Consider the following 22,883-nt stretch of genomic DNA (forward strand, 5'->3'; position numbering starts at 1 on the left):
ACCTCGTTTTCATTTGTACCTCGTTTAGTTTTATGTCAATCATGTAATTAATCTATTGTATGCCGTTAGTATATATATCATGAGATTTTGTAAATAAGGACTTTTGATATCTCAATTATTCGTTTCTCTCATGAAATCCTCTCGCATAAGTCTGCGCAATACAGCGTAAGACCTTTACAGAGGGGGGGGGGGGGGGGTCACACCGGGCTTTTTTATATTGAAATTATTGTATTGTATTAATAGTATTGAAATTATGTAAAGGGAAGGGGTGTTCTGCAAAATGAAAAGGGTATTATTTCAAACATTAGATGAGGGCTACGCAAATCATGTCTTTTAACGTCAAAAACAGTCAAACTCCAAAAATTCGATTGCCTGAAAAGTCGAATATTTATCTAAATCGACCAAAAGTCTCTTTCCTTAATAACCTTTACTTTTTAAATGAAATTTTGAAAATGAAAGTAAATGTTTTCCCATTTGAAAGTTAAATTATTGGACTTGATCCGTTTCTTTGATAAAAGTAAAAGATGCTCAAAGAAACTGAAGGAGGGTGATAAACAAACATATTCAATATGTTCGAAATATATATATTCTGATAAAAGGCAAGATTTTCGACAAATCGTTTAAGGTTCTTGCGCAGCCGGCATGCTTTGCGACTATATTTTCAAAACCGGCCTAATATCGTACTGCATGAAGATACAAAACACAATCAATTTCTCAAAAAAGTTGCCGCTAAGCATGCTGGTTGCGCAAAAGACAATAGTACAATAGTAGGAAAATTGCCATTTGCCCTCCCCATAGCTGCACTGCTGGTGGAAAAAATCTATAGCTTCCTTAATAGAATAATTCGGTATCAAAATACTTTGAACAATGATGTAAAAATCTGGCATTAAGGTTACGGTAAACGTTTTTGACACGAGATTTGGTTTTCTCTCCCTAAAAACAAAACTATCGAAGGAATCAGATCAGACTATACATCATTCGATGCACATGAATGTGGTGATTCCAACCATATCAAAATAATTGGCAAAGATGGTAAAATGATACTTTCCAGGCAAATTTTTTGCTTAAATGAGTGTACCACCTTCAAAAGCTATTTTGTACCCTTGCGTTTAAGGTAACAAAATCTGACTTATATCAGCAGAAAGCGCAGATTCTTAGCTACCAAATGGTGTCGCAAATTTTTCAAATTCCTTCTCCTCTTGAAACCATACCCTGTCAAAAATCTCCTTGAAAGGGTCATAAAAGTGTTTAATGGTTACAAATGAAAATCATATGCTTGTAAGACAAACCCTGTACATTAAATTTCATTCATTGTTTAAGACAGTTAAGGGAGGAAAAGTCAACCATGTACAGTAAACTTAGATCAAACTTTATCCAAAGGGACAAATGGAGAAAGCTATCATCAGAAAGAGACAAAAGGGGGCCAGAGTGTCTAAGATCCTTAGATGCTAGCAAATCTACTGGACCAGACCAAATACCAGCAAAGATACTCAAACTAGCAATATCAGAAATTGAGCAGCAACTTACAGATATATTCAATAACAGCATACAATAAAAAAGATTCCCATCTGACCTAAAAGAAGCAGATTTTTCGCCTATGTTTAAGAACGATTCACCTACAAGCAAGGAAAATTATAGACCAGTCAGTATATTGCCTGCTTCTTCAAAAATAACAGAGAGAATTATTTTCAATCAGCTACACACTATTATTTGTCATCTGTTATCCCCGCTCCTTTGTGGCTATATCGAAGATCTAAAACAATGCATAGGTAGTAAGTAAATCATGGGCACTGTCCTTATGGATCTCTCCGAAGTATTTGATTTTCTCTCGCATAAACTCTTACTAGCAAAATTGGAAGCTTACAGACTTGGTAGAGATGCACTATTATTAACTCAAGACTACCTGCAAGGGCGATTTCGACGAGTAAAAATTAATGCTAACTTTAGCGAATGGAAAAAATAAAAAAAAGGTGTTCCCCAAGGTTCCGTCCTTGGGCCCCTTTTTCAAAATTTTCTTAATGACATATTCATAAACCTAGCTCAAAGCAAACTATGAAACTATGCTGATGATAATACCATATGGATTGAAGGTACTGACAAGGGGGACATATCAGCTAAACTTGAACATGAAATGAATATCATAAAAGAATGGTTTATAGACAATGCTATGCAGCTCAAAGAAGACAAATGCAAACTTATCATGATTTCAGCAAAACCAAACAATGTTGAAAAAATGTAGCATTAATGTAATCAGACAAATAGTAAAAGAGGAAGACAAAATGAAATTGTTGAGCGTAACAATCAACAACCAATTAAAATTTGATGACCGTATCAAAAGTATATGTAGAGAAGCAAGAAAAAGTTTAAACCTTTAAATATGAAAACCTTTAAGGCAAGTATCAAAACAATGTCAGCGATTTCTTGCTCATTACCATCTTAAAAGAAAACAAAGAAAAAAAAGATAGGAGGAGAAAAACAGATGGCAAAAAAATGTGGACTGGATTGCATATCAGACAATGCAGACTCATTAGTGAGTAAATATTTTACATGAATAAATATTCAATTGTTAATGTGTAAGTGTGTTTATAATTATAGTTTTCTTTCAACTTGATAAAGGTATGCAGTTACCTATGTATAATTTTGTTGTATAACAAATGAGATTTCATCAAATCATTAGCTCAAATCACCAGTGACTGAAAACATTAAAAATATCCAAACTGAAGCTTAGTTTGAGAAACCAAAACCCAAGCATGGTCTTCGTTAGAGAGGGCATTCAGGTCAAATGCTATTGTGTTATAGATCATTCGGTGGCAACCAAACCAGCATACAGCAAAGAGAACTTCAACAAAATTAGGAACAAACTCAACATGGAAATATTTGGATAAAGAATTGAATGGAAAGGCACAAATGGAGCATTCTTTGTAGAGAATCAAGAATAGAAGAGCTGTATTCCAAGCATATACCACTCATCGAAAGAGAGGGTATCGGCAACTTTGTATGAATCAAATTGCATTTGTTGAAATCAATTAAAGACCCAAAACATATGATACCTCAAGACAAAGAACAGAAAAGAATATGCAAACTACACTAGGGCCAGGAATGAAGCAAGATGGTAAATTTATAAGGGAGTAAAGAGCGGATGCTCCCCCTACCCCCCATGTCAAAAATTATCTTTGAAAAAGAGCGTTCTCTGGCGTTTGAAAGGGTGTAGAATCCAATTTTCCTTTCCTCAATTCGCCTTTGCCCCCAATCTTACCACCCTGGCTACGTTTCTGTTCTAACTGTCTGTTGTCACTGGTTTCAAAAGATTTCACCTCTGTCTTTTTATACTCAACTGTATTACTTCTTTCATTCGATCAAGGTATTTACACTTTTGAACCCAAATTTTGAACTCTACAGGAAGCAAAATTTGAGACCATTTTTTCCTGTTGAGGTGGTCTTATGCTTTCTGAATGTTTGCTTATATTCACACTTATAATGTAATTATACTCTGTTTATGAACTTTCATACCATATAGATACAGATAAGAGACTCTTTGGATGATAAAAGCATCTCTTTTGACCACACCTTTACATTAACTGAGGAAACATACCGCTTTAATTTGGTTTTACTGACATGGTTGATGTTACGTTACGTTACGTTATGTTACATTATTTTATGGTATGTTATGTTATGCTATGTTACATTATGTTGTGTTATCTATGTTATTTTATGTCTAATAGACCAGGCGGAGAATAGGGGAATGGTCCCCCGAGGGCGAAATTTATGGGACCAAGTGCTTTTGGTCAATTCGAGGGTACTGATTCCGAAAATCGATGTTATACGGGGAATTTGAAGGGTCATCAGCCTCTTTTTCATGTTTTAAGTCTCGTTTTCGTGTATTTTATGGAAACAAGCGGCAAAACAGTTTAAAGTGGAAATAGGTGAATTCTTAAAGTAGATTTGGTATCTTTGCTGGGCATTAACGTTAAACATTCAATTTTGGCTTGTCAGGGGGGCAAGCAGCCTCGTTTTCACAATGCTAATACTTCGATGTCAAATTACGTGTAAAATGAAGTCTTAACATAACAAGAAATAACAAACATTTTAAACGTAATTCATCTACATCTACCAATTACTGTCTCTCTGCTATAAAGAAGATTCTGACAGGGTGATAGGCTAGAGTGAGAGGTCATGAATATGTTCACAAAAAAGAGACGATTGAGAACCGAGTGATTGGAACCTAGGCCAAGCCGAACCTTTAGTCTCTTCCAGGTTTCTGGGTACATCACTTTCAGAAATAAGTAAAAGTAAACTACCTTTACCAAAGGAAGTTTTATTAGAAGTGTTGTCTATACCTTGTCAAAATATAACAAACACTTCATCACACCATCCACACATCGCAAATATGATTTCCTACATTTGCTATCACACCAACATTGGCATAAATGTAGAATTTTGCTGAAATCTAGTTTTTTTCTAATTTAACATTATCGCTGGAAGTACGATTGAAAATGACAGAAAAAACCTTGTAGCATTCATTATGAATCAATAAAGACATCGGATAACCTGATACAAGTCAGAGTGGTCTCGAAACGCTTATCGACTGCAAGAACACGTGCGAGCCTAGGCGGTGAAAACCATCATGTTGAGCAATGCAGCAAGATTCCCGACACTATGGAAGAAAGCTCAGATTTCTTCTACCATAGAGAATGTTATTTAAAGTTTACTTATGCGAGAGCGCTGAAGAAAAGAAAGAAAGGTATGGATGAAGAGAAGGAGGCAAGCACCAAAGTTCAAAGAACTGCAAGGGGCACATCTAGGAGCGCGGATGAAATACGGCCAAGGGGATTATTTCCAAATCTATGTATGAGATGTAAGAAGAAAACCCTTAAAGTCAATAATAAGTTCCAGCCTATCATGAAGATTGTAACAAAATCTGCAGAGAGAACTTTAAAGGCATCCGCGCATGTCCGGGATGACAGAGACATGGTAGTTGCAGTAGCTGAAACAGATTTGATTGCAAAAGAATTCCAAAAGTACGAAAAATGCTACAGAGAATACAAAAGAGTTGCGAGAGAAGGTGCATCTGAAACAGAAAAAGGTGAAGTGAAAGGAAACTTTGATGCTGTTCTTTCTATGATTGATTACGATGTCCTTCAAGGGAAACAATGCATATCTAAGGAAACCTTCAAGGGAAACAATGAGGAAAGTTTCTGACACCAAAACATGCTGCTGTTGGACTAGTCCTGCATAGTTTAACTGGACAAAAGCTGCCGATTACAATATTAGTGAGACTGGGACATTCAATCTCATACGATACCGTGAATGAAATCGAGACAGCGCAAGCAGACTTGGTAGAATATTTTCATTCTTCGGGTCTAAGCCTCCAAATTCAACCTGCTACTGATGGAAGCAACGTAAGTCAATTAGATTGTCAAATAGATTTTTGCTTTCACTTAACAAGAACGCTTTATCAATTACCAGGGGTAGGAGATTGGATAATTTATAAAAAATATGCTCATTACCTCCAAAATTTGACAAGGCTTTAAATCTAAGTAGAAAAATGCGACATCTTTTTCTTTCCTTTCAGGTTTCTACTATATTCTGGTGGGACAACTTTGATCGTAATGTCGAGACCTCTTTAGGCACTGGCTCATAATACACCAGGCATTGCTTTCCAAGAAGATAGTATTTTGGGACAGTATTAAGGAAAGAAGATGTCAGCGTCCCAAAAACGAAAAAAGATCTGTCAAACCTTCTGCTGCAGAAATTCAACCGTCTGTGAAAATCAGCCCGAAAGTATCACCACCGTCATTTGCAGGAAAGACCGAAGTGGTTTGTTGGTTGGATTGTCCAAAAATTTCAAAGGGCCCACAGTCAACCTTACTTAGATGATCCGCAATGATTGCCATTATTGTTATTTATCAATTAGTGATAAAACAGTCCTGCATCTCCTCTATGACATTTTAAAAATCAGCCTCGCTAGAGAAATGTTCAGCAGAAATTGTAAAATAACGCTAGTATATCGTGAAAACGAGGCTGTTTTCCCCCTGAAAAGCCAAAATTGAATTTCTAACTTTAATTCCCAGCAAAGATACCAAATCTACATTTTAGAATTCACCTATTTCCACTTTAAACTGTTTTGCCAGTTGTTTCCATAAAATACATGAAATCGAGACTTAAAACACAAAAAAGAGGCTGATGGCCCCCCAAATTCCCCGTATAACATCGATTTTCGGAATCAGTACCCTCGAATTGACCAAAAGCATTTGGTCCCATAAATTTCGCCCTCGGGGGACCATTCCCCTATTTGCTGCCTGGTCTATAAGTGATGTTATTTCAATTTTGTTATGTTGTTCAAAGCAAAAGTTGAGACAATTGCACAGTACTTTACAAACAGTACTTTACAATCTTTAGGAAGGTGTTAACTGGACCCATACAGGCCAAACCATAATATTCTAAAATATTCATAGACAAAATTCTGTGTTTCACAACAAGACAAAGGTTTCAACAATGAAAAGTCCTAAATGTTACATATATTCCATAAAATGTCCGAACTGCAATTTGAGACACTTATCAATGAAATTCAAGAGCTTCGAAAGGAAAGTCCTGTTTAAAATCTTTTTTTATATCCTATCTGTTGAGTCAGTTTTCTCTAAGATACCATGGCTAGCAGCAACTTGAAAACGATTGGCAGAACTTATAAATTTTCTTAACAGTTACTATTCTCTGTCATCTCAAAATTTGGATGTAGATTAGTAAAACTGCTCTACATATTTATGATACACATGAAGGTAATCTTCATGTTCTTTTTCTGTCATTCTCTCCATAATTGAAGGGTCATCTAAAACTTTGGAAATAGGAATACTCTCTGAGCCTACCGTCACCATAACCTCATCATGGTCTTCATCATGATCATCACCATCACTCATTACTGTTTCCAAAGTGCTTTTTGCATTGGAACTTGTACTTGGTTTGACAGCAACTGGCACAGAAACAGGGGTATCATTTGGCTCAGAATCAGGCTCAGAATCTTCACTTTCACTTTTCTTACCACTACCCGTATCAAGTTTTGCTTTCTTTGCAACACTTTCATGTGCTAACAAATCTGACAAAATATCTTTATCCCCTATATGCTTGCTTTCTGTCTTCAATTGCTTTTTATCTGATGCTTCTGCACTTGCTTGGTCCTCTGGATTATTTTCATACACAGTGCTTTGTGCCATCCAAACAGGTAGCTTTTTCACCGCATTCTTTTTAACTTCTTTTTCTCCATCATTACCAACATTTACACTAATACTCTGGTCATATAAATCAATAGTTTTTCTATCATTAGACCAACCGCCTTTGCTTGAACTTGCATTGCTTCTATTAGCAGCAACTTTGAGTTGCACAGTTGTAGGTTCAGGTTCCAGTACCTCTGGTGCTAAATTTATGTTTTCACAGGCTCTCAGTAACTTGAAGATTGGCTCCATCTGCTCATTAAACAAAGCTAATGATGATTTGTTCACTGATCTGTGTTTATCAGCAGCAGCATCCTCCTCAACATCACCGCCACAAAACGTGCATTTAAGCATCCCTGTTGTTAAATCAAGCAAACGGTCTACTTCAAGATCTTGGTATTTATTCTCACACAATGTGCAGGTGAACGATGGTCGGTTTTTAGCTTGCTGTTCTTCACTCTCTAGTTTCTTTCTAATGTGATCCAACTTATATTTAACAACATTAACAAAAACCTTGTAGTTTATGAAATAAAAGTTATAAACATTAAAAGTACCCGTTTCTGGCTGTTTCTCTTTATGGACTCTTTGTTTAACCAGCTTATCCGACCTTAGACGAGCTAAGGCCTGTCTCAACTGCCTTTTATCGAAATTCAACCGGTCAAGAAGGCTCTCTTCATCAACACAAGGCACAACCGCCAAAAGACAAACTATTGCAATATGCTCCGCTTCATAAAAACCATAAGCTGTCATTTTAGCTAGTCTTTTAAGTATGGGTGGTACTTCTGTTAACAGTTCGGGCTCCTCTAGTAACGCTTGGTTCATTTTTCCAAGGTTCCCAAACCACTTGACCTCCGTAGAAAAAGAAAGTAGGCCTACATTTTTCAATTTATCGCTGCGAAGGAAACTTTGCATTTGAGAGGTCAGGTTCTAAAACGAGGTAGCCAATATTTATTACCGTGACAACGCAAAAAGTTGTATTTTGTTGACTCCTGTACAGTGAAGTAACCTGAATTACAGTTTTGAAACGCTTTTAAAAAAGGAAGATGGGTCAAGATTATTATAATATTCTTGGAATTACGAGAAGTGCTACTGATGCAGATATAAAGAAAGCGTAAGTGATTTTATTATCAACTAATATGCCGTATGCCCGAATTGTTAAGTCTGTTATTAAAGCACTTTTAGTCGATTGTGATTATTCAGTTATGATGAAGAGTTAATGCTCGAAACGTCGTGCCAATAGTTCATTTCTTGTACATAGTTGTTATTTTATTTTATAAATTTTTGTTCATTACTCGACGTACAACTCTGCCCAACTCCATTGATTATCAATTTGTTTTATCAGTCTGGAACAAGAAAATATTAAAATATTTTTGAGTCGTTACCTTTTTCGTAGATATCGAAAACTTTCCTTGAAATACCATCCTGAGAAAAATACTGATCCAGGTGCTGAGGCAAAATTCAAGCAAATCGCAGAGGCGTATGATGCTTTGAGTAGTGGTATGAGCGAGTTTGCCTTCATATTTTTGTGTGTGATTTTTAGTGAGAGTATTAGCGAATCATGAGCAGGTGCCTAGCCATCGATCTGCACAATTTCTTACTAGTTCAAAATTTATGTAAGTCAAGTGCCACTGTCCATAGATTTAAGTGCAAGGATGTCTCAGTGCATAAGGGTCATAAACTAGAGACCCAAGGCCAGGCTGGGGAGCATGCATGATTTTGGCTATGTTTGGCTGGGAGCAACAGTAAACTATCAGCTGCAGGCTACGAGGGAGGATATTTGAGCTGCAAGCAACAATCTGTAACTCAAATATACACAATTTTATTGATATTGTATGCGATATGCAAGTTTTTGAGCCTTGCCCAATGATTTAGAGCTAGAGTCCCTGTCATGACCAAACTTTCACCAAAGAGGGTAGTCACTAGCTCTCTGTAATTCCAAGTAAAGGAATCATAAGGTGTGGTCACTTCGAAAGGAAAATTAGATGAAGATGTCCACATATAAGTTAGGAATGAATAATATTCATGGATGTCCTGTTGGTTAAACACAATCAGATTCATTTTTCATTTGTATAAAAACATTGTCCCTGATTTGCAGAAAAGCGGAGAGCTGTTTATGATCAATTTGGAGAAGAGGGTTTGAAAGGAGGAATCCCGAATGTTGAAGATGGCAAGTTGAAAGATAATATGCTTTTTGTTTGATCTTTCATGGCATGCTCAAATTTAATCTTTGCAATTAAATCAGCAAATTCAAAGTTATGCTGTGACATCATCATGTTGTGGCATTTGTCAACTGGAAATGAACTTAATTAATAGAACTGAAGTGAAGATAAATATGGGAATGACTACAAAGCCATTCTCTTCATAGAAGTCTTGGTTATTTTTGTTTCATGCTCTAGTGCTGCAGCCACTGATGGACTGCATGCATGCCTTTATAGGTATTTCATTCACAAAAGATTTGTTCCCCTTTCTCTGCTTTAAACTTGTCTCCCTTTGCAGTTGTGAAAGTACATCTCCATTATCTTTTCTCATGAAGATTCTCATGTTTGAGCATCTAGTAACAGGGGTGAAGCTAAAATAATTTTTGGAGTGGGTAAAGAAGATATTTTTGTTTACAAAAATGGTGTGTCTCACTCTTTAAGGGTGTGGTCAAATAATAAATACTCTTATATGCTACTTCTATGCATTTCTGTTTCAAATTTCATATTTTAGTGCCATAATTTAAAATATCAACTATTACAGAATTGTTAATACATTACAGTTGTTGTAAAAATATTACAGGATGAGCACAAAAATCGCTTCTTTTCGCTGGTAAAAATCCTTAATGTGCTGACAGACAAAGTTTTCAGGGGCCAAACCTCCCACACAAATTCATGTCAGGGTTATCTAATCAAATGACTCCTCGATTCAAGTCTCTGTTACAAAGAAAACGTGATACAGTCCTTCAAAGGGGTATCCTTTCTGTAAGCCAGTTTCAAGAAATTTTGCAGCTTTTGCATGGAATTTTCCAACATCCTTTTAAATTTTCTGACCTCTTTTGATCACCAAATACATGTTTAAATATATATTATTGTATTCAACTTCAACCTATCTTGCTACCCTTTAAGCAAATTTTTTTTTAGGTTTTATAATTTTTAATAATTTTTATTTTGTTCTGTAGAGAATTTCTCAAAAGGCTATGTTTTTCATGGAGATCCTGATAAAGTGTTCAAAGAGTTTTTTGGAGGGAACAACCCATTTTCTGGTAGGTTGTGTATAATCCTGTGTAGATGATACTATTTAAACAAACAGAGGCAAGAAACTATTTTATGTAAGAAGGAAGGTATGGGGGATAGGCTGTTCCGTGAATATTGCAATGAGTAATTAGATCAAAGGTTGAAGGTAGAAACAAAGAATAAAGATGACAAGAATCCAATATAATGTAAACTCAAATCTTAAAATACTACTACTCTGATAAAGCCCTGTATGCCGGGAAAAATATTCGCAATTTTGGATTCTCACCTTTGTTATGCATTATTCCTGCTTGTTACCATTCAAGAAACTATTCATTTAAGAAGGCTCTAGAGGTGGATATTCTAAGGGAACACTGACCTCTAGTTTAGAGAAATTATCAACAATTAAGCCCTTCTTATTTAAATAAAGGTTTTGTATCATGCTTGAAACTAGATTGCCATCACCAAAACTCTACCATTCACACCTTCAAGGGAGAGGAGGAGGTTGAAGCAACAGTATTTTTTATAGTTCAAAAAACAGCTTCTGTTTCAAGAGATCGACAAAATGGAAGCAAGTTTAAGCTTGAAGAAGTACAAAACTTGTATGTTAGTTTGTTGAAATAGCATGCAACACAAACTTATGTGTAATTATACACCATCCTGTTAACAAATATTGAAGGCCTTCTTCTGCTTGAAGTATTCCAACCAACATTTTGAGTCTTAATTAATTTCATAAATGAATTTTCGTCTTTAGCTAAATATGTCAAATTTAAGAAACATTTTTTCCATAGAATTTTTTGATGTCAGCCAAAATGAAATCGACAATGGCTTTGCTGGCCTTCAAGGCAGGGGCAGGAAAAAACAAGATCCTCCAATTGAAAGAGAGCTCTACTTAACATTAGAAGAAGTGTACAAAGGATGTACCAAGAAAATGAAGATATCAAGACGTGTACGTCTATTTGTCTTTAAAATGTGATTTTTGTCTCTTGTTTTAAAAAGAAAGGAGAAGAAAAAGAGTTTTCAGAAATGAAATGTCCAGCAATTTGCAATTAGAAGGTCACACACACAAGAGACAAGCTTTTGTTACTTGTGTTACATAATAATAAACCTCGTTATACAATAGCCTTATTTAGAACATTACAAGAAATATAGCATGTGGATGCTTGATACTCTTTATCAAGCCCTGAACTTCATTTGAAATTTCACATATTTTGATTTAGGTAATGAATGAGGATGGTCATACATCAAGCATCAGAGATAAAATATTGACCATTAATGTCAAACCTGGATGGAAACCAGGTACCAGAATAACATTTGAAAAAGAAGGTGATCAAGGACCGAACAATATTCCTGGTAAGAGAAGTATTTAGAGTATTTCTCTCTTGATTAAGAATCTTTTGACTGAAATTACTGTACCAGAAGAGCTCTGTGCTGAAGGGTCAGTCAAATCTAAAGTTGTTATGACTGTTCAAAGAGAAATCTTCAGGGCAGAGTATTTTTTATAAGGTCATGAGCCATTATTTTTCTAACGGGCAAAAATTTTCTGAAAATGTTGAGTGTCTCAATTTCTATAGATTTAGTCATCTTTTAAGTGCAGAAAAGAAAGATTTGAAGATGACACGCAAAGAGTGGAAACATAGCATACTAGAGCACCTTTTGCCTGACACTCCTCAGATTATAAAGGTCAAACACTGGCTGAAAGTAGTTAGAAAATGTATACCAGGTGTGGGTCAAAAGCAATGTGAGAGGGGAAAAGGCACATTTGATTGGTTTATTTCTTGTTTACCAATCAGCGACTGCTAACCTCTCACCTAGTTGAAGATTCCAAAAGAGAACTCTTTCTGTCATACATACATCATATTCGATGTCATGTAGGCAGAGTTGAACATATTTAGAGTTTAGAACTGGCATCTCAGTTGCCATTCCGGGTTTCACGCTTAATTGGACCATAAAGCGTTCCAAGTTTCAATGTTAATTGGACCATATAGCGTGAACTGTTTCCTAATGAACATTACATTTAGCATGAACTCTGAGTAGCAATCTAGAACTGACCTGTTCTATTCTATATACTAAAGCTCATAGTCATATGCTAAAGTGAAGGCGGAGTCATGAAAAATGTTAGAGTAGGTGAATGGTCGAGATATTTTGTATTTGAGATCGCAGAAGTCAACTGGAATTGCATTGAACACTTTCCATAGCACCAGTGCATCTTTCTCATAGAAAACGCCCTATTTATAAAACATTGGTCTTGAATTTAGGCCTTCTCTTAAACTCTGTCTTAAATTTGTCATGAAGAGAAAATTTTGAATGTTAAATCAGTGTAATCATATAACTTGAAATAAGCCTGATTGTTTTTTAGCTAACATCGTATTTATTGTAAAAGACAAAGAGCACAGATCATTTCGAAGAGATGGGAATAATATTGTATACACCACCAGTATACCACTTGGAGAGGTATCATTTTACGAATTTATTTTACTTTTACTTATCATCAAAACATTCATATTTAATGAAGTGTCAGTCGAAGAGTTTTTTCTATGTATGAAACGATTTGGCTCTGCATTTTGATGAAATCTTTAAACTTGATGAATTTCTTTGCCAACAAATTAAGTATGGAATAGAGTACCTCATAGGTCAATTTTGGGGCCTCTTTTGTTTTTTATTCATTATAATGATTTAGCAAAGTTGTGAAAGAATGTAACATACACATGTATGCTGATGACACTGTAATTCACGTATCTCATAAAAAAATCATTGAGGTGGAAAAAGCTCTGACAACTGATGTGGCAAACGTCGCAAAATGGTTAGAGAACAACAGGCTTATCATAAACCTAAAGGGAGGTGAAACAGAAGCCATGCTTTTGGCATTGCCAGAAGGCTACACTCTTAACAATGATTTAAAAACCTGGATAAAAGACCACTTGTGTATATTTTGTGAGAGGTTACAAGTGTCTTGGAGTGCTTTTGGACCCTAGCCTTAATATGAAAGAGCATTTACAAAAAAAATTTAAAAAGTGCTGTAGCACGTATAAAGCTTTTGAAAAGAACGAGGCAGTTGCTAACAACTATTAAATAATTTAAATTGACAAATTTAGAAAATTGCACCGAAGTTTCTATTTCACTCTACCATTATAGCATTTAAAAATCATAACCTCCACATCTTATTTCAGTATACCATTCAATGCAGTGTGATACGAATGATATTTTGAAGGCATTTCAAGTTGCTTGTTGTGTACGGATTGTAAAAAAAGATAAATATATGTGTTTACGCTGTAACATATTTGCTTCCTAGGCATTGACAGGCTGTATCGTTGATGTCCCAACTCTTGATGGAAGGCTCCTAAATATCCCGATCAACGACATTGTAAGGTAAATTTAACCAAGAAGCATTTGTTCATGTATGCCTTAATAAATTTCTCATCGGGGAAAGTTCGGTCCTTGTCTACATTTCATACGTGAAAAAACTTACTGGGAATAAAAAAACCTCTCTTTTGCCTTTAAGAAATTTTTACCTGTTCCTTTATCTTCAATCGTTTTTAAAGCAATTGCCTAGAAAAATAAATGACAATACACGATAAAAAGTCTCGAGAACAGATGTTAAACAGTGTCAAGTAAGAAAATATTTTAGTATTTTATATAAATCATCAAACAGCTATTACAAATTTGACATTTGCGGTCACCGGGGTCCATAACTAGATTCAAAGCTTTTTCTGCATCGAAGTCAATTTACAGCCCTGTTTTTGGAGCCTAATTCTAAATTAATGTTTACATATAAGGTAGATGCCATCAGTTTCCCACTAACCTATATGCATGGCTTACGAAACGAAGCTGAAGGCTCATCAAATACAAAATTCCCATTTAACTTTTGAATCTTTTAAGAAATTACCACACGTCTCCCGTGTCGCTTTTCGATAACTAGTAGAAAGACTATCGACATTCAAAAGACAAATCAGATGGAAGAGCCCGTTCACTTAATTGGCAAAAAAAAATCAAGCATTTTAGAATTAAATCTTTATTTAACAGCCTTTTTTATGTTGAAATAAAATTATGTCAATGCCTGTTTGTTTGTACACCAGTTAACTGCACATTTTTGCCAATTCATTTTTAGGCCTGGTTATACAAAAACTGTTAAAGGTGAAGGCATGCCAGTGACGAACGACAAAACGGGACGGGGGGATCTTGTAATCGCGTTCGATATCCAGTTTCCCACTCATTTGTCCCCCGAGCAGAAGGACTTGCTTGCAAAGGCACTGAACGTGCGGTGAATGCGTTGCGTTTTGTTTACATCTTGTTTGTATGTTGTAGTCTTCACCGTTTTCGTAGCTCTGATTTTTAAAGTATATAAAAAGCCCTAGTGATGTATTTTGAGGGAACTCTTCTTTAAATAGGAAGTTACGTAATCATATACATAAATGTTTGCGCATGCTCGTAAAGTTTGAATACTCGCTAGCTATTGAAAAAACAACTCATTCGCCGAGTGTGAATGCGCAAAATCCCAGGTAACCACTAATGTTATCTCCTCTAGCCCTCGGATAACCTTTTCTTTGGCCATCAGGGGACCTCTTCGCTAGCCATCAGGGACCACTCCTCTAGCCCTCGGGGACCTTTTCATTGGCCATCAGGGGACCCTCTTCGCTAGCCATTGGGGGTCTTTCCTCTAGCAATTATGGGATGCCTTTAAATGATGACTTCCTCCAAAAATCAAATGTCTCTTTGGGTGCACAGTGTCAATTATATAGCTTTACCTTGCGACCGAAGTTGCAACCCACATCTCAGTTGACTCTGCTCTTTTTTCACGAATGATCTGCTTTTATACAACAAAGGAGAGCAAATATGGATGCCTTCACATTTATTTGAACAAAACGCCAAAAAATCACCCGATATGGTGAACGAACAAAATAGGATATTTTTCTCATCAAATTTAGGTAGCGTTTGAACCTTTCCTAGATATCCACCAAAACGGATCAAAATGAAATTGGGACAATGCAAAAGGGCATTAAGATGATCTAAAATCGAAAAGAATCAACTGTAAAGAAGGGGCAGAGTTCCAACTGTGGTACATTTTGTACATTTGGGTTTTATTTAATGAACGCATTTCCAAATGTTCCCTTAGTTTCTCAAGAAATAATTAAAGATGATCTTCAGAAAACACTCACCTAAACAGGCAACCAATGCCTACCTCATAATCAAAGTTTCGAAGTAAAACAAATATTTTTGCCTGCTTCTGCAGCACCTGTTGTATTCAATCTTCGGACCAGCCGAACGTCCTTATCTCGAAAACTCAAAACAAATCGGATGCTTTTGAAGTCGCAGGGTATCGACATAACACTACGGAGCTTTTTATCAAAGTCCCTATATTGAGCAACAAAAGTTGAATCAAACCCCTTCACCCACTAAAATCACCCAAACAAGTAGCAAAGGCGCTATTCATCACCTTCACTATACAATAAGCAATTCATTCTTCAGAGACGGACAAAAATTTAAAGAAAACTTTTCATGAAAACACCCACCTGGAGAAAAAGCTAGAAAATCTATGCGTAGGGTCCTCTTCCAACCAGCTTTTTACAGAAAATCCCAACTATCTTAAAACAAAAAAGGGTTCACAGTCTAATTTTATGAGTCTATAAGCATTGCGCTTATTTCTCCCCAAAAGATTGTATCATCTTCTTGTCTTAAGTTGTTCCTAGACGTTCTTTTAACTTCTCTTTCGCAAGATTTATTTCACTTTGTAGCAAGATTCACCATTATCGAGAAAAGAAAATTGCCCAATAGTATAAAATACCTTGAGTAGGTATTGAGTTATGACTTATTAAAAGATTCTCTCCAGCATTTTCAATTTATTTTTCTGTATCCTCTGAGTAGCACCCCCCAATATACCCTGATTATTAATTCATGTAACTTGGCGCAATCGAACTTTTGACTTCAGGGGCACATGATAGTATACAATACTGTAGTCAAGGAATAGCATAAATATATATATATATATACAAACATATACCAATATGGACTGCTATATCTAAGGAGATTGTTACTTAACCACTGTATAATGGTTAAAGCTACATCTAATCTTACCTAATTAGTAAACCAACGCACTGATAATATGTGAGTGGTTAAAATGCAGTCATTGATCGATTTACATCAAGATTAAAGGCAATCTGTCTCGTTGTGGATTGGTTAACGAGAACAATAGCTGGAATAATAGCCTAAACACAATTCCAGCGCTCCGCCATATTTTTTACAATGCGATAAATTAAAGGGGGCTGGAAACAATAGAAAATTCCTTTGTTCTTATAATCGATCAACGTCGTGACAGATTGCCTTTAAATGTTTTAAAATAACAGGCATACCACCATTATATACACATATTGCTTCCTGAATATTTAATTTATTGTAATTACTACCTTATTTAGAACCTGAATTATGTTCCCAAATCCTTTAATTCGATATCAGTCAAGTTGTAGTAGTCAATGATACAACAAAGGAAAATAAAAATTAAAAAAGTAACTCACAAATAGAAGTAAAAAATCAAATTAAGCTAGAATTTTAAATCCATTAAACACTTATAGTATAAATAAGTATAAATAAGTAATTAAAAAAATGCAAGATTAAAAAACCACTAAATGAATAAAAGTCGCAAGAAACCCAAACTGACCTAAGATTTTAGTCCCACCAAACAATTCATTTAAGTAGAGAGTATTACGTCATATTACACAAATCTAGCTGAAACCTTTGCTTATTCCGCTACCACCGAAAATGACGATTTTCCAACGCAAAGTAAGACCAGCCTGAGCTCCGAAACATTATTACTATTAAACCAAATATTTCAAATTATTTTCCATAATTTGTCCTGGTTTCCAGTTTTTCATCCATAAACTGTTTTTGTCCAAAATTTATCCTTAAATTTTCCATAAATTGTCCTCAAATACTCTGATCATTTCAGAAATTTAAATCCATAACGATGCTAATTATTTTGGCATATTCCATTCCTAAATTTGTCCTTAAAATATAATTTTACCTTTTAACCCTAAATTTAGAGACTTTATCAGAGAAAATAAAAACGTCTTCCTTCAATTAAAGATTTTGAAAAAAACAACATTTTTAATATTTAATGTTGTAAGGGAAAGTCATTAGCCCAATATCTAGGTCTTGATCACACACATGAGCCACCCTTTAAACGAAATAAGTCTTTTGTGACTTTTGTGGAATGGAACTTCACAGCTACTGGCGGTTTTAAGATCCTAACTATAAAGCAAAGAATAAACCGCGGAAGAAAGAGACAAGAAATTGTCCCTTCAAAAATGAAGAGACAAGAAATCAAAATGTCTGTTTAGCCATGACCCAAATATCCAGATGGCAAGAACAAACTCACATTATCCAAGTACATTTCAATCTTCTTGCACTTCTTCCTCTAACTCTTTCCATTTTGCAACCAGCTCTGAAATTAATGTTATGTGAGTATCAGCTTTATGATTAGTTTCTGTTATAGTCACTCAGAAAATTATAAAATCAATAATATTTGTTTGATCCACCAAATTTGAAACGTGTTTGTTGATGTGTGTTTTAAAAATTCTCTAAGGTTAGTCTTAATTATTTCATGTTCATATAATCTATGCAATTGCAATTGCACCAGCTAACAATAAAACCTACTTGGTAGTTTTCAATACATTACACTAAACGTTACACATCGCCGAGTAGAATACAATAAGAGCCTAAAGGCAAGGTACAATAATGCATTTGCAGTAACACGAAACTACTGTAGAATCTTGCTTAATATTACCAACTCAAAACGATCGCCAATCTGGGCAGAGAAAAAACAAGTATACGAAAGCTTTTAATTGTTCCTTCGTGCAACTACTTTGCAATGCAAAGTTCATAAGCTACGTCGAAATTAATTAGCACACATTAGAAATATGAAAAAAAGCTTCTTATTAGTTCATCTGTGAAAAAGGCATACTGGGTGGGATGGGCACTGGATAGGATGATTCAAAACAAAAATACCAGGTAAGCAGAATACTTCAATTAAAAACCGAGCTGCAATTTCTGTTTTTGTTAGAGAAAATGCAAGAAACACGATTAAATACCAATGATTAGTTTTTGAAATAAGACCTTGTGAATCAGCAGTATATATCACGTACAAAGGAGGAAATTTTGTGCTGTTTTGGAAGATCAGTTAACAGCATTTCCACATCATAAAAATAGAACGACTAATCAAAACTCTAGAAACCGTTCTTTAAATTCAAGCAGACATTCAATCACTTCTTTCATTCAGACGGATCACTTCTTAAAACTTCAGGCAAACCTACGAACCTACGTCTAGAACAGTTTCTTTGAAGGATAATTTTACAATATCTTTTTATAATTTATGACGAATTTTAGCACTCTAAAACTGAATGTTTACATTTTGCAAAGTGCATAAATTTGTATAATTTAGTTTTTGCAAAATGTAAAATAGTGATCATAGCTTTGTAGCGTCCTAGGAAAGGTTGTTTCCCCTGCTTTTGTCATGTTAAGGGTAACATAGATACATAGATACAAAAAATTCGTCTCTGGGTCACATTTTGATGCTGAACGCAATGATTAGATAATTTGACTATAGTACGCTTCCCATGGCTTCAAGCAATCCAAAAGGCTAAAAATCAAAGAGTGCAAAAAGCATAACAACACCTTATATACCTCGTATCTCTTTCTTCCTGTGTTCGTGTGCGCCTGGCTTATAATACTTTATGCGTGTATTCTGCAAGGAAAAAAAAGAAATATATGCTTAACCAAAAGAGTCGTGAGAGAACCGCTATATATTAGGAAGCAAAGGGGTAAAGGTAGCAGTATTTGAAGAAGAGACAAAAGGGGTGTAGCAATAAAAATACGAGGTAAATAGAATAAATATTTTTTGGTAAAAATACAGGGACGATTGAAAAGATGTTGTTAAAAATACGGGCGTGGTTGAAGTTAATTGAAAATATTTATATACGAAAGATATGAAGGGGTGTGACAGTATTGTTAATAATATGGGCGTGGTTGAAATTAACTGATAATATAAATATATGAAAGATTTGAAGAGGTGTAGCAGTATTGTTAGTAAAACGGGCATGGTTGAAATTGATTGAAAATATTTATATACGAAAGATTTGAAGGGGTGTAACAGTATGTGTAGCAGTATTGTTAATAATACGGGCGTGGTTGGAATTGATAGTACAAATTGTAAGAGGGGGGATAACAGGGGCAGACACAGGTTTAACGGTGAATATACGGAATAAACATTTTGGGCCGTAACAAGTGAAAAACCAATTCAGTGGAAAAGCAGTAAAACCAAAAATGTGATCCTAGAGGTTGGTTTCTTATGTATGAGTATCTCAAAAGATGCATGGTGCAAATTATGGTCTCTGCAGATGCAATTCAGTTTTTCATAAGGTTTAACTATTAAAATAACTTTGAAAAAAGCAAATATTTTACAACATATCGGCTAAAAGCTTTAAGCTTATGGCTTAGGGTTTAACTAATCTTTGCATTTGTTATATGTTATGTTCTTTGTCATATTTTTTCAAGCACTCTCTTCTCCGGTTGTGGACGTTTTGAAACATAGGGTTTGCTGGTAGGTCTATAAATTTACAAGTTAGTGGGTCTGGTGGTCTACAAAACCCCCTCCTTTTCCCAACGCTTTCCTATGAACTCACCCAAAAACGAAAGAAGCTGTTGTCCAACTTGGCAATGAAAAGGGCCTTAGCAACATAAAATTCGTTTCTAGCCTCTTTCTGAACAGCTCCGTATGAATTTCCCAGTTGAGCAATGAGGATGTTAATCATGACAACCATCATAATAAACATACTGCACAGTATAACTATAGTTGAAAATGCCCTGAAAAAGAATGAAAGAAACATACGTCAGTCATACCCAGAATTCAGACTGTTACAGTGAAGGACCTTTGGAGATACAGACAATAAAGATAGGACGTTTTAGGTTGTTTCTTTTAGAGGACATACTATTCTCAACAAGTTTTGTCAGTGGTAAAAGATTCTTTCTTCGACAAGAGGGTACCATAGTATAAAAAACATAATCATTGAAAATAGAATAAACAATAGTTCGATATCAATGCTGCATATATGAAGAGTTTCCATGAAATGTGAGCTTCCTGATTGCTTGACTGTAACCCGTAGAAACCAGCACCATAATGCTTTATTTAATTTTTCAATGATTTTTCCTGACTGTGTCCTTAAATTTAACTGATGCTTTTAAAGTGAGACGCTGCTCAACACAAATTTTCAAAGCAACAGAAAGCTTCATAAGATTGCACAAATTGTATGAGAAAATAGCGCACCAAGCTGTGTCACAGCGTCCTTCTCACTATCCTTCACTATTTGTTCCCATAACAATCGTGACCTTCATTTATACCCTTGCAATTCCTAATTTTTATGCTGTGTAACAGCTTCCCAATTTCGCAATCCTTCACCATTTGTTCCCAAACCAATCGTGACCTTCGTTTATACCCTTGCAATTCCTAATTTTTATGCTGTGTAACAGCTTCCCAATTTCGCAATCCTTCATCATTTGTTCCCATACCAATCGTGACATTCGTTTATACCCTCGCCATTCCTTATGTTTATCCTGCAAGCAGCCGTCTCTTTCTCGCGCATAATGACTTATATTAAACACCACAGCGGTGAATGAGTCCCAAGAATTTATACATGTTTTGTCATGTAAATAGATCACTAATTGCCTGTACAAAATATAATGTTCCTAAAGTTGTAGTTGTGTGAAGTGTAACTTGCGTTCAGGTTTATTATATCACCTGCACTGTTTTCCTTCAACTCAGTGCTGATAAATCAATAAACAATGACTTGTTGGGGAGAGGAACTAGCGGAAAACGTCACCCACTTTCAGCCAATGAGCATGCGCATTAAGCGTAATAAAAGTCTCGCACATTGTTTGGCAGTGTGTTACCGACAGACGTTAACTTTCCTCGTTTCCCTTTACAATGATACTGCTATCGGCTGAACTAAAGGGTTCGTATGACGTCAAACGTTGTAGAGACGATTATTTTGGATGCTTCTGAGGCAAAAATTTGGCGTAACATATTTGGCTCAATGTAATGCATAGGGCTGGTGAAACATACATTTAAAGTAGATTGTGACCGATGGAAATTTCAAGGATAATTTCCAAGCTTTTTTATCACTATGCACCATAGCTTTAGCTATTTCAGAGAAAACCTTTAAGTGCAGCGGGAATCAAAATTCATTCACACTAAATAACAAACCAAGATAAGATGGAGAATTGAAAGAAATAAAACACAGTTTACCTAAAAAGTATGAAAAAAATATAGAAGTGTCAGACAAAAAAGATTTAGAATGTTGCAAAGTGCTTTTTTCAAAGCCAGTTCTCAAAATTTTTTACCGCTAAAAAATTGTTTACAACATAATTTATGGGATGTAAATTTAAAAGTTTCAATTTCAATGTCATTCTTTCCATTTTTCTCACCGTATCTGGCTCCCACAAGTCTTTTCGTCACGTCTCTTTCAAAGATAATCTATGCTATAAATCTCTCTGAAAAATTGAAGTCTTTTCGGTTATCTATTCGCGTTTGTCTTAAAACAGCCCCTCAGTGATACGCGTTTCTCATAAGCACCTTTGCACAGGATCCAAGCGACGATGTTGATTAAGAGTTCTGAGATCTTAGGTCTCAATGCTGCTCAAAACGATTTACTCTGTGGAGTAATAAATCTTCTTTGAACAAAATACAGAAATTCTTCTTTGAATTGTTGACAAAATGAAACATAAAATCATTAACAAAAATTTGAGCAAAATGAAACATGAAATAATTAACAAAAATTCAAAAATAATGATACAATGAAACTATACACATAAATTTCAACAAAAGAAACATAAATTATTACCACAAATTGAAAAATATGAAACGTACAAAATGTGTAACGGAGTATGGTAATGTAAAAAACAGCCTAGTTGCAAGCTGTCTCCAGTGTCTACGACCGCCACGACACCAAATATTGTCTCATCGAATTCAGACGGCAAAATTCATCTTGCTGAGAAATGGGGGAGGGGGCATGTCCCCCCAGTAGAACGCAAAAACAAAGGATTAAGCAGGGGTATTCAAGCAAGATCTGAGGCAGAAACTACCCTGTAGAAAAATCTGAGGTTGTGAGGCGAGGTTGGAGGCTTGTAGTCGTAGGGTGGATGTTCTGTGTTTGTGTCTATTTTTTGATATAGTTGATGGGTGGCTCATGAGGTGCTTGCACTATGTGCCTAAGGAACAATTTTGAACATTTAACTGAATTCTGTGATTATTTTGTGATTCTGAAGAAAAACGAAACGAAAGAAAGAGGAAACCCACCACGAAGAGAAATCTAAAAAGTAGGTTGGAAGAATGAAATCTCAAGAAATCTGAAAAATAATTTGAAGGCATTCAGGTGCTCTCGTTTAACTGTATATACATTCGAATCTTTATCATTTCGTTCTATGC

General features: G+C 35.4%; 3 protein-coding genes across 4 annotated transcripts in view; 1 reads left to right on the forward strand and 2 right to left on the reverse strand.

The window, feature by feature from the left end:
- Nucleotides 1-6,435: 6,435 nt before the first annotated feature.
- On the reverse strand, nt 6,436-8,129 carry LOC135685819 (general transcription factor IIE subunit 1). The gene has a single exon (XM_065201899.2). It carries the CDS (start codon nt 8,115-8,117, stop codon nt 6,738-6,740), a length of 1,380 nt encoding a protein of 459 aa, XP_065057971.2. The 5' UTR covers nt 8,118-8,129; the 3' UTR covers nt 6,436-6,737.
- LOC135685820 (dnaJ homolog subfamily B member 13) lies at nt 8,106-14,776 on the forward strand. The gene is made up of 9 exons (XM_065201900.2): nt 8,106-8,316; nt 8,599-8,702; nt 9,301-9,372; nt 10,363-10,446; nt 11,206-11,363; nt 11,635-11,767; nt 12,774-12,868; nt 13,707-13,783; nt 14,523-14,776. The coding sequence occupies exons 1-9, from the start codon at nt 8,249-8,251 to the stop codon at nt 14,677-14,679; spliced, it is 948 nt and encodes a 315-aa protein (XP_065057972.1). The 5' UTR covers nt 8,106-8,248; the 3' UTR covers nt 14,680-14,776.
- LOC135685817 (uncharacterized) overlaps nt 11,205-22,883 on the reverse strand; it is a 67,202-nt gene continuing 55,523 nt past the window's right edge. Inside the window, exons 12-15 of one of the 2 annotated variants that reach the window (XM_065201894.2) lie at nt 20,086-20,266; nt 19,088-19,148; nt 17,784-17,849; nt 11,205-13,963 (exon numbers count right to left, since the gene is read on the reverse strand). In XM_065201894.2, the coding sequence (XP_065057966.2) occupies nt 17,800-17,849; nt 19,088-19,148; nt 20,086-20,266 (292 nt within the window). In that variant the 3' untranslated portion in view covers nt 11,205-13,963; nt 17,784-17,799. Of the gene's footprint in view, nt 13,964-14,548; nt 17,850-19,087; nt 19,149-20,085; nt 20,267-22,883 lie in introns of those variants that run through there. The other variant, XM_065201893.2, reaches the window with a different exon arrangement.

Source organism: Rhopilema esculentum, chromosome 15 (genome assembly GCF_057945365.1).
Source record: "Rhopilema esculentum isolate cy_ngs chromosome 15, ASM5794536v1, whole genome shotgun sequence".
Taxonomy (NCBI): domain Eukaryota; kingdom Metazoa; phylum Cnidaria; class Scyphozoa; order Rhizostomeae; family Rhizostomatidae; genus Rhopilema; species Rhopilema esculentum.